Below are 12,250 nucleotides of genomic sequence, written 5' to 3'. Positions count from 1 at the left end.
ATATCATCAAAAAGTTTATTTATTTCACTAATTCCATTCAAAAAGTTAAACTTGTATATTATATTCATTCATTACACACAGACTGATATATTTCAAATGTTTATTTCTTTTCATTTTGATGATTAGAACTGACACCCAAGGAAAATCCCAAACTCAGTATCTCAGAAAATTAGAATATTACTTAAGACTAATACAAAGAAAGGATTTTTAGAAATCTTGGTCAACTGAAAAGTATGAACATGAAAAGTATGAGCATGTACAGCACTCAATACTTAGTTGGGGCTCCTTTAGCCTGAATTACTGCAGCAATGTGGCGTGGCATGGAGTCGATCAGTCTGTGGCACTGCTCAGGTGTTATGAGAGCCCAGGTTGCTCTGATAGTGGCCTTCAGCTCTTCTGCATTGTTGGGTCTGGCATATCGCATCTTCCTCTTCACAATACCCCATAGATTTTCTATGGAGTTAAGGTCAGGCGAGTTTGCTGGCCAATTAAGAACAGGGATACCATGGTCCTTAAACCAGGTACTGGTAGTTTTGGCACTGTGTGCAGGTGCCAAGTCCTGTTGGAAAATGAAATCTGCATCTCCATAAAGTTGGTCAGCAGCAGGAAGCATGAAGTGCTCTAAAACTTCCTGGTATACGTCTGTGTTGACCTTGGGCCTCAGAAAACACAGTGGACCAACACCAGCAGATGTCATGGCACCCCAAACCATCACTGACTGTGGAAACTTTACACTGGCCCTCAAGCGACGTGGATTGTGTGCCTCTCCTCTCTTCCTCCAGACTCTGGGACCCTGATTTCCAAAGGAAATGCAAAATTTACTTTCATCAGAGAACATAACTTTGGACCACTCAGCAGAAGTCCAGTCCTTTTTGTCTTTAGACGCTTCTGACGCTGTCTGTTGTTCAAGAGTGGCTTGACACAAGGAATGCGACAGCTGAAACTCATGTCTTGCATACGTCTGTGCGTAGTGGTTCTTGAAGCACTGACTCCAGCTGCAGTCCACTGTTTGTGAATCTCCCCCACATTTTTGAATGGGTTTTGTTTCACAATCCTCTCCAGGGTGTGGTTATCCCTATTGCTTGTACGCTTTTTTCTACCACATTTTTTCCTTCCCTTCGCCTCTCTATTAATGTGCTTTGACACAGAGCTCTGTGAACAGCCAGCCTCTTTTGCAATGACCTTTTGTGTCTTGCCCTCCTTGTGCAAGGTGTCAATGGTCGTCTTTTGGACAACTGTCAAGTCAGCAGTCTTCCCTATGATTGTGTAGCCTACAGAACTAGACTGAGAGATAATTTAAAGGCCTTTGCAGGTGTTTTGAGTTAATTAGCTGATTAGAATGTGGCACCAGGTGTCTCCAATATTGAACCTTTTCACAATATTCTAATTTTCTGAGATACTGAATTTGGGATTTTCCTTAGTTGTCAGTTATAATCATCAAAATTAAAAGAAATAAACATTTGAAATATATCAATCTGTGTGTAATGAATGAATATAATATACAAGTAGGGATGTCCAGATCCGAACACATGATCGGAAATCGGGCCCGATCATGTCGTTTCAGACTCGATCGGAATCGGACATTACCTCCCGATCAGGACTCGGATATATATGTATTAGGACCAGTGGTGTAGTCTAGTTTTTTGTAGTGAGTATACTGTGATTTTTCCCTCACAACCTCATACTCACGCGCCCCCATAAGCACCACCACACCCGCTAATGCATATAGTATGTATCTGATCTAGGCTACATGAAATTGAGGGCATTCTGAAAGACTGTTTATGTGTGTGTTATCAACATGTCAATTTATTATAAATCAACACAAGACTTTAACAGCCAATGACATTAACAGCTCTGGACTGATTTTCTACTGTTTAGTGTCAATCACCATCTAACTAAACCAGTTAAGATCTACATTTAGCCTTAGATGGTATATGAATATGGTCTCTGGATCATCAGCTGGCAAGTTTCAATGCACATTTAAGAGTTAAAGTTGCAACTATTATTACAAAATGCTGGGTTAAAAACAACCCAAGTTGGGTTGAAAATGGACAAACCCAGCGATTGGGTTAAATGTTTGCCCAACTTGCTGGGAAGTTTTATTTAACCCAACTATTGTGTAAAAATTGCTGTATTGCTTGCTTAAAATGAACCCAAAATATGTTGGGAATATAATAAATTATTTAAAATATAATAATTCAACAATAAACATTTATTAAATTGTTTATTAATAATCACCTTTTGATTATTATTGTTGCCTCTAGTAATTGTCTGATTTTTAATTTCCAACCTATTTTGGGTTCATTTTGACCAGCCACAGTCATTTATAAACAATAGTTGAGTTAAATAAAACTGCCCAGAACGTTGGGCAAACAACCCAAGTGCTGGGTTAAAACAACCCAATCATTTGGTTTGTCCATTCTCAACCCAACTTGGGTTGCTTTTAACCCAGCATTTTTAGAGTGTAACAATAATGGAAAGATGAGGATTATCAGCATGTCACAATATCACCCTGCTTGGACTGTTTTGCACCATTTCTTGCCAGTCTGTCATCATAGTTATGCATTTCAATTCACTAACTTGAAATCCGATTCAATATCAGTTATTTTGGATATACTGTATATCAGGTCAGTATATGGCAAATTTCCTCAAGAAAAAAAAATATCTCAACTAATGCTGTAAAATATACATGGGAATCAGTTACTACATTAATATTGAAGGTTAAAATGAACTGATTTGCATACGAACTTAAACTACACTTAAGGAATTTTTTGTAATAATAAAGTTATAATAGCTCACTTTAAAATAATTTGTACTCCAATTCGTTTTTTGAAATATAAAACATTTAAATGGTGGCTGTCAACTTTATTCAAACATGCATTAGGCTATATAGGCTATTGAAGAACATTAAAAATTATAATGTAATATGGTGCATATATTTAGCTAAATGCTCCTCTCTAGAGTTCATTTTTCTAGCTGACTAATGAGTTTATGGTCACTGAATATGTTTGTACTGAGGTAACGTTAGCCTAAATGTGACGTTACGTGGCATTGTTTACAAGCTGTAACGTCTTTCCGCGGTTGAAACACTGATTACGCGAATACACGAAACATGATACGGATCTCAGTAAGTTGAACTGTATCCTTTATCATACCTTCAGAAGTTAATTCATGTTTATTTCGCGCTGTAACTGGTATTAAAGCGGAAGAGAGAACCAGTTCACGTGCGCTTCACGCTGCCGCTTCTCTTGAACTGATGAGGCGATACAGCGGTCACGACACATTAAAGAGCGCCGAAACGGTATTAGTTTTTTTTTATTACGTAGTAAAATGGGCAGAATTTGAAATATGAGACTTTGTTTCATGTCAAAAGCAACAAACCACAAATCTTATTGTGATTTATTGGATGGTTACGTATCCCCGTGCTTTTTTCAGTGTGTATACGGAAATCCTTAACCTTTCCTAGTGGGTATACGGCGTATACTTGCGTATCACGTAGACTACACCACTGATTAGGACGGTTCTCCACTTACGGACCGCACTTGCACTGCGGTCCATCTCGAATGACGACGCATCTATTGGTTATATGGTTTGTTTAAAATAGCAACGTGGAAAACAGACAGAGTTCAGATAATGTATGTTTCAGTCGATGGATGCACAAAACGTTACAACAACGATAATCAGAAAGCGTGGACAAAACAGTCACTCTTTGTAAACTGTTAACTGCGAGTGCCGTCTGCTCTAATGTTCAGTCATTTACGCCGTCATCACCCGGGTGTTGATAGCGCGCGAGCGCAGGTGAGACCTGAACAGCACACGTTGCTATCTGTGTTTAAACTAACTCATTTAAGCCTTGCTGATTTAAACCTTAAAGAACAAGACGCGAAAGAGAACTCGCACGCGCTGTGAGAAGATTTGTGTGCGCTCATCCGAAGCGCGCACACGCTTATTTCAGTCAGCGGCAAATACTGAGTTCTCTTTCAAGTCTTGCGCTTCGGCGGCCACATTCATACAAAAATTATGTCAACATGCCCGTCCTAGCGAGTATCCTAGCAAACATAGTCGGTAATGTCTTAAGTGAACGTATATTAGTCGAGAAAGACAGCGCATGTGGAACAGTAGCTATATGTACGGGATCGTGCATGTCTTAAAGGGAAAACAACTATTCGTGCTGCCTGTATTTAATGTTAAATCAAACAACAAAAAACAAAGAAACTTGTAACTTCAATAATGATTAATCTTTATTTATTTTATACAGTAAAGATAATATGCAGTGATATTTTATATTTGATTACTATGTGAAAACTGAATACCTGAAAAACCTGAAAAGCACTGTTCCTGGATCTGTTTTTTCGCTCTTCTTTATTCTTTTTTATGTATGCTATTAAGTATCGGATCGGGACTCGGTATCGGCAGATACTCAAAATCAAATGACTCGGACTCGGACTCGAGGGCAAAAAAACGTGATCGGGACATCCCTATATACAAGTTTCACTTTTTGAATGGAATTAGTGAAATAAATCAACTTTTTGATGATATTCTAATTATATGACCAGCACCTGTATATAATTCAAAACATTAACAAATTCTATAATAGTATATAAACAGCACTGCAATACTTACCAAATGCTGCACAGTATATACTGCACACTATTTTTAAAGGATATTTTGGTAAACATTTCAGATCACTTGTCACATGACCTCCTTATGTTGAATGTGGGTGGTGCAGTTACCAGTTTGATAATAAAAAAAAAGTTATTTTTAAAAGTTATTTTTTCTAAATTTTGTGTAAACATTTTGTGTATTGCAAAGTTTGCTGCTTCAGTTGTTGTGGTGTTGATTCAAATTGTTTCTAGATTATGGTGTAGCGTGATCAGTTGAAGTTTGAATAAATGCAATGCAGGCTGCTCTAGCCTGAAAAATAAGCTTTTTTAACACTATTTGAGCATAGAAACCACATTTATGGTTCTTTATGACATTTACAGTTGTTGTCAGATTTCATTGGTGATTTTAAATATGAAATTTAATCACAAGCTTGGTGAGCTTTGGAGAAGTTGATGTTTCCTCATTCTAAAAAATAAAAGATGCACTTGCATGACCAAAATAGCTGCCCGAGAGACGTTTCAAAGATGGCCGCCGAGTGAAGTGACTTGCCTGAAAGAGACTTTGGAGGTTCAACTGCAGTAAAGACGACTTCAGGACGTCCCAGAATGTCCAGCAAGCACCAGAACTGTCTCCTCGGCTATGGAATCATGTCATCACCGGTGCAGAGCTCGCTTAATATCTGTACGCACAGTGAGGCCAAGACTTTTGGACAATGACCTGGTGTCAAGAAGAGCAACAAAGAAGCCACTTCTCTCCAAGAAAAACATAAAGGACAGACTGGAATTCTGCAGGAAGTACAAGAATTGAACAGCAGAAGACCGGTGCAAAGTTATTTTCTCTGATGAAGCCCACTACCAACTGTTTGGGACATTTGGAAAATCGATTGTCCAGAAAAGAAAAGGTAAATGCTACCGTGAGGCCTGTATTGTGCCAACAGTGAAACATCCTGAGACCATCCATGTGTTGCTTGTCATCCAAAGTTGTGGCTCTAACACAATGCTGCCCAAAAACACTGCCATGAATAAAGAATGGTATCGTCCAACAAGAGGAAATTCTCCCAACGACTCAGGAGGAGCAATTTGGTGGTGAACCACGCATTTTCCAGCATGATGGAGAACCATGTTAAAAGGCAAGAGTGATATTGAAGTGGCTCGGAGATCAATACATTTGAAATGACCAGGTAACTCCCTGGATCTTAATCCCATAGAGAACCTGTGGTCAATCCTCAATGTGAGTGAACAAGCAGAAGTCCACATATTGTGATCATCTCTGAGCCCTAATAAGGGAAGAATGGATCGCCATCAGTCAGGGTTTGGGCCAGAAGCTGAAATCCAGCATGCCAGTGTGAACTGCAGAGGTTTTGAAGAAGAAGGGTCAACACTGTAAATATTGACTCTTTGCATATACACTACCTGTCAAAAGTTTGGAAACATTACTATTTTTAATGTTTTTGAACAAAGTCTCTTATGCTCATTAAGGCTGCATTTATTTCATAATAAATACAGAAAAAACAATAATATTGTGTGATATTATTACAATTTAAAATTATGGTTTTCTATTTTAATATACTTTAAAATATAATTTATTTCTGTAATGCAAAGCTGAATTTTCAGCATCATTACTCCAGTCTTCAGTGTCACATGATCCATTCTAATATGCTGATTTATTATCAATGTTGGAAACAGTTGTGCTGCTTAATATTATTTTATAACCTGTGATACTTTTTCAGGATTATTTGATGAATAAAAAGTTAAAAAATATCAGTATTTATTTAAAATAAAAATCTTTTGTAACAATATACACTACCGTTCAAAAGTTTGGGATCAGTAATTGTTTTTCTTTCTTTTTTTTTTGAAAGAAATTAATACTTTTATTCAGCACCGATGTGTTCAATTTATAAAAAGTGATAGTACAGATGTATATTGTTAGAAAAGATTTATATTTTGAATAAACGCTGTTCTTTTTAACCTTTTATTCATCAATGAATCCTGAAAAAAGTATCACAGGTTCCAAAAAAATATTAAGCAACACAGCTGTTTTCAACATTGATAATAACTGAGCATCAAATCAGTATATTAGAATGATTTCTGAAGGATCATGTGACACTGAAGACTGGAGTAATGATGCTGACAATTCAGCTTTGCATTCACAGAAATAAATTTAATTTTAAAGTATATTAAAATAGAAAACCATAATTTTAAATTGTAATAATATTTCACAATATTATTGCGTTTTTTTTCTGTATTTATTATGAAATAAATGCAGCCTTAATGAGCATAAGAGTCTTCGTTCAAAAACATTAAAAATAGTAATGTTTCCAAACTTTTGACTGGTAGAGTATATTGAATGTTTTTGCCAATAAAAGCCTTTAAAACTTCTAAAATCTTATCATTGTTTTCCAGTATACCATAGAAATGAGAAAAAATAATTTACAAATATTGAAGCAACAAACTGCGAACACAAAATTTGTCACTGCCAATACTTCTTGCTGTCAGATCAACTGAAAAATCATGTTAAAAAATAGATTAACCTGTGTCTGTAATTACTTTTACAATGTAAATGGAAGGTTAAATCAACTGCACTGCATTGTAGGATACAGTACCTCACACACCACATTCTCTTGTTTACTTCAGCCTAATATTGTAGGTTGTATGTATGAAAAACCTATTTTTCCTAAATGTTGTATACTGTGTGCACATTACTGTGTTTATGCATACCAGGGGTCTCCAAACTCGGTCCACTGTCCTGCAGAGTATAGCTCCAACTTGCCTCAACACACCTGCCTGGAAGTTTCTAAACTGCCTAATTAGACACTGATTTGCTGGTTCAGGTGTGTTTAATTGAGGTTGGAGCTCTTCAGGACAGTGGAGACCCCTGCCATATACTGTAGAAATAGTATGAGTAGTAATTTTATTACATCGACACAAGGTGGCAGCATTCGCATCTTAATCAGCATCAGATTCAACATTTGTGCCTGAATGTTTACATGTTGTACCATTTAAATAAAAAGAATAAAACACTGAAACAAGGAGAGAGAAAGAGGATGAAAAAGAGACAGAACAGACTCACTCTTGTCACACTGATCTCCAGTGTATCCATCCTCACACACACAGCGCCCACTGCTGGCCTCACAGGTTACTGCATTACTGGCACAATGGCACACATTGGCACAGCCTGCGCCCCAAAAACCTGTCTCGCACACTGCATAGAGAATGTTTGTTATTAATGTGAACAAATCCAAACATAAACATTTGAAATTTGAGAAAGCAATATATGCAATTTGTAGGTATTTAGGTATTTATTTTTATTAATACTATTATGGTAGTAGCCAGCATCACACTCTCTGAAAACAAGATTGAGAAAGAGACAGAAACCACAATTTTTGTTTGTTCAGTGAAAATGAGGTGAAAACAGTTTGTTCACCTCAAATGAGGTGACAGGTAATAGACAAGCTAGCAGAAGCACTTAGTTCAAACTGGCACAAGACTGTCTGTCTATCCTTTCTGAATTCACTCACTCTCTCTTTCTTGTCCTACATAGAAACTGTAAAGCGCTCTCCCTCAACCTCACTTCAATTACCCAGAATCGCCCCCTGAGGATGGGATAAAAGGGCCTGTTTTAGCATTAAGACCAAACTACAATCTGTTTAAGCCATTAAGACTAAAAAAATGTATGTAAGTGATCAAGAACGACTTATAACTAAAACAGACACTTCAAATATGTTATTAAAACACGACGCTCTTTCCAAATTCATTCATTTCTCTCTTCAGCGAACAGAGGGAAAACCCATTTATATACACGCACACACAGTGTGTGTGTTAATATATCATTTTCATAACATAACAGAGATGTCCAGCATAAATCTTGCTACATAAAACATTTATTCCTTCACTCACTCTTTAACACAAAGCTACTGAGCTGAACTGAAATTACCGCCACTTACAGCTGTCAGGGTGTCGTCATGTCTGAGTGTTTAGTGCATCTGCTGCTTGGAATTTTAAAAAGGGCATATTGTCTGATGATTGATTGTTCACAGTTGATCTCTGATGCAGACATTATTGAGCTATTAAAATAACTGAGCCATTAAGCGTGCACCGACATCTGACAATCACTAGAGGGCGATGCAAAGCCATTATTGTCCCATTTAAAAGTTAGCAGCACTTTTCTGATTTAGATAAACGGAGATATTCAAAATCCACTCAGCAAAACCATTTGAAACTAACATCAACACAATGATAAAAAAATTAAACCTGGCTTTATCCAGTTTTCAGATCTCTGAATGTATGTAAATGAGTGCATATTTAATTAGATAATGCCTCATTTGCATATTTAAAACTGGGGAAGTATGGTGATATCTATATAGGTGAGAACGCTGACTTTGTGTATGTCTGCTAGTCTTACCCAGCTGGCACTTCCCTCCATGGTATCCGGGTGGGCACATCTTCTGGCACTCTCCAGTTTTAGGGTCACATGGCTCACCATCAGTGCAGTTACATCGCTCACGGCAGCCATCGCCATAGAAACCATCATCACATTCTATACAGAAACACAACATATATATCCATGTACCTTTCTGACACAACTGTTTCAAACGGATGTACAAACATCACCTACCTGCCTGGCAGTGGTCGCCATGGTAACCAGGTTTACAAGTGCAGGTGCCTTTTAGGGGATCGCAAGAGAGAGAGTTTTCCTGCAAACATTCACATTCCTCCGAGCAACCCGCACCATGGGTCCATTTGGGACATGCTAATGTGGAGAAACACTATCTCAAAATAACTGAAAGGAGATGAATAACAATCTTTGACTGTAACATACTAAATACTTACGCAGGTGGCAGAATTTGCCGTATTTTCCGGGTGTGCAAAGACAACCCCCATACAGACGATGGCAGCGTCCATTATTGGGGCAGTTACACCTCCTCCGACAGAACCTGCCGTAGAAACCCTGCGGACAACCTGATGACATCACACGGTACATCAGTGAAATTCCTCTCTGGATTTCCACGAAGCGTAATATATCACAAGAAATGTCAAGAATTATCTGACCAGCTCTAATCTGAGAGGAATCTCAGAGATAAGTGGTTGATGGATGATGTGATGAAGACAAGGAAAGTCCAAGGGCAGACAGAGAAGGAGGAATGAGGAACTTAAACCCAAGAGCTCCAGCTAGTCTACTGAGGGATACTTGGCATTTATTTATACATTTTGTAATTTAAAGCTGCAGTCCGCAATTTTTCCTGTTTGTCGCCATCTCTGTTTGAAACATGCGATTGCAGTCATATGCGGAACAGTGATCTGTACTTGCGTTGTGCCTCGGCACAACACGTCAGCACGAATGAATCTAATGTTTGCTGTCAGTCAGCACACCGGTGTAGATACTGAACTTCAGAATCACAGACTCTACGCCTTAAAAGTATGACCAATATCTGGAAAATATCAACTGAACAAGTAAGTAACATTTCTGCCACTTTTGTTCTGACCAACTGAGGAAAAAAGCATTACAATAAATCACGCTGCCATTAGTGATTAAATCTAATGATCGCTTAGCTCGGATCATGCCAAACCGTGCAAATTATTATTACTGTTATACTTTGTTCTCAAATTGTTATTGTTAACAACATCAGCATTGCGTGACTGTGTATTTAGTGTGTATTAGCGTTACCTGTAGATTTCAATTTCTGTAGCCACTCAACAGTCCGAAGTCTTTTGCTTTTTGACTACAGGTGAATCTCCAGTTGTCACTAAGGATTGTCATTGAATCTTTCTGGATCGAGACAAGATAATGAGATAGTTTTGAACACTGGCTGGTTATGTACTTGCTCAAAAATTGGTTTTGGATAATTTTTAACCAAAAAAAGTTACGGACTGCAGCTTTAACACTCACTTTTGTGACTTCTTTTAATCATACTTATAATAAAGGAGCCAACAAAATGGATAAAAAGATTTTGGTATTATTATATTAAAAAATTTACAGAATATTTGTACTTTCAAAGTTTTCAAAAATACACCACCAATGTCAAATTTGGGGTTAGTAAGATCTTTTTTTTTTTTTTTTTTTTTTAAAGTCTCTTATGCTCGGCAAGGCTGCAATTATTATTAAAAATAGAGTAAAAACAGTAAAATTGAAATATTATTACAATTTAAAATAACTGTTACACTAACAGCTGCTTAATATTTTTGTGAAACCTGCAATTCTTTGATAAACAGAAAAGCATTTATTAGAATTTTTTTTTTTAACATTATAAATGTCTTTACTGTCACTTTTGATCAATTTAATGTGTCCTTGCTGAATGAAAGTATTATTTTCGGTAACACTTTACAATAAGGTTCATTTGTTAGCATTAGTTTATGTATTAACTAACATGAACTAACCATGAGCAATACATTTGTTACTGTATTTGTTAATCTTTGTAAATGTTGGTTAATAAAAATATAGCTGTTCATAGTTTGTTCATGTTCGTTCACAGTGCATTGACTAATGTTAACAAATACAACTCTTGATTTTAATAATGTATTAGTAAATCTTGAAATTAATATTAACAAAAATTAATAAATGCTGTAGAAGTTCATTATTGGTTCATTTCAACTAATGTAGGTAACTAATGTTAACTAATGAACCTTATTGTAAAGTGTTATCTTATTTTCTTTCCAAAAACTTACAGAACCTAAAAAAAAAAAAAAATATTATATATATATATATATATATATATATATATATATATATATATATATATATATATATATATATATATATATATATAAAATCACATTTTTAGCCTTAAAAGTTGCCTTTAAAAAAAAACAGCTACTTTATTTCTAAAAATGACATACATTGTATTGTAATGAGACTGAGACACTAAGAGTATCAAACAAGCAGCAGCCCAGAAAAGACTAGAAAAGAGGGAAAAATAAACATTGCAAAAAAAAGAGATGCAAAAAAAGCACAAAAAAAAAGGTTATGAATATTGACACATTGCAAGTACAGAGGAAAGAGGAATATCACAAGCCATGAGAATTGGAAGATGTTAAAAACACAGTTAAATGAGAAGAGAAGACATAAAGCATGTGTGCTGTACCGTTTTCACAGTGCAGACCTTGGACCCCTGGAGGACACAAGCACTTCCCCGTCACGGGGTCACAGCGGCCCCCATTCTTACAAACACACAGACTGTTACACTGAACACCATATGTGCCCTCAGCACAAGCTAAAAGAAATATATAGAGAGAGAATGCATAAGTAAATACATGTTTAGGGTTCTCAGAGGAGCCAAGGGCCAAGAGATATACAGCAGCCACTGTACTTTCTGTTGACTTTAGGGTGGATTAAAAATGAGACGGTATGGAAAACTCAAATCACGCTCTTGTGAATTCACAATGATGGGTGTGGAGATGCTCTTAGGACTGCAGCTTTCCAACATGCTGTCAATTTATGTTATGAACTAGTTGAGTTATAGTGTCTCTACAGGACGTACTTTGCTTAGAGTCATTGAACTGCTCTGCTCAGGGGCTTGATGGGATTTCTGTGTAAGTAAGGGTAAGGGTAAGAGTAAATACAGCAGGGAGCTGAACATCAGCTAGATGGGGAAGAAGAAGAAGAACAGGAAAAATGGCACCTGTGTGTCGTTATATACTGAATTTAGGTC

The 12,250-nt window shown here is 36.7% G+C and overlaps 1 protein-coding gene across 2 annotated transcripts in view; it reads right to left on the bottom strand.

The window, feature by feature from the left end:
- Positions 1–12,250, bottom strand: part of egfem1 (EGF-like and EMI domain containing 1) — an 85,693-nt gene that overhangs the window by 27,786 nt on the left and 45,657 nt on the right. For both annotated transcript variants that reach the window (XM_067365191.1, XM_067365192.1), the window contains 5 exons: positions 11,684–11,812; positions 9,435–9,563; positions 9,220–9,354; positions 9,007–9,141; positions 7,675–7,806 (listed from right to left, as the gene is read on the bottom strand). In XM_067365191.1, coding sequence (XP_067221292.1) covers positions 7,675–7,806; positions 9,007–9,141; positions 9,220–9,354; positions 9,435–9,563; positions 11,684–11,812 — 660 coding nt within the window. The remainder of the gene's footprint in view (positions 1–7,674; positions 7,807–9,006; positions 9,142–9,219; positions 9,355–9,434; positions 9,564–11,683; positions 11,813–12,250) is intronic.

Source organism: Chanodichthys erythropterus, chromosome 17 (genome assembly GCF_024489055.1).
Source record: "Chanodichthys erythropterus isolate Z2021 chromosome 17, ASM2448905v1, whole genome shotgun sequence".
Classification (NCBI taxonomy): domain Eukaryota; kingdom Metazoa; phylum Chordata; class Actinopteri; order Cypriniformes; family Xenocyprididae; genus Chanodichthys; species Chanodichthys erythropterus.
This window is presented reverse-complemented; position numbering and strand designations above follow the sequence as displayed.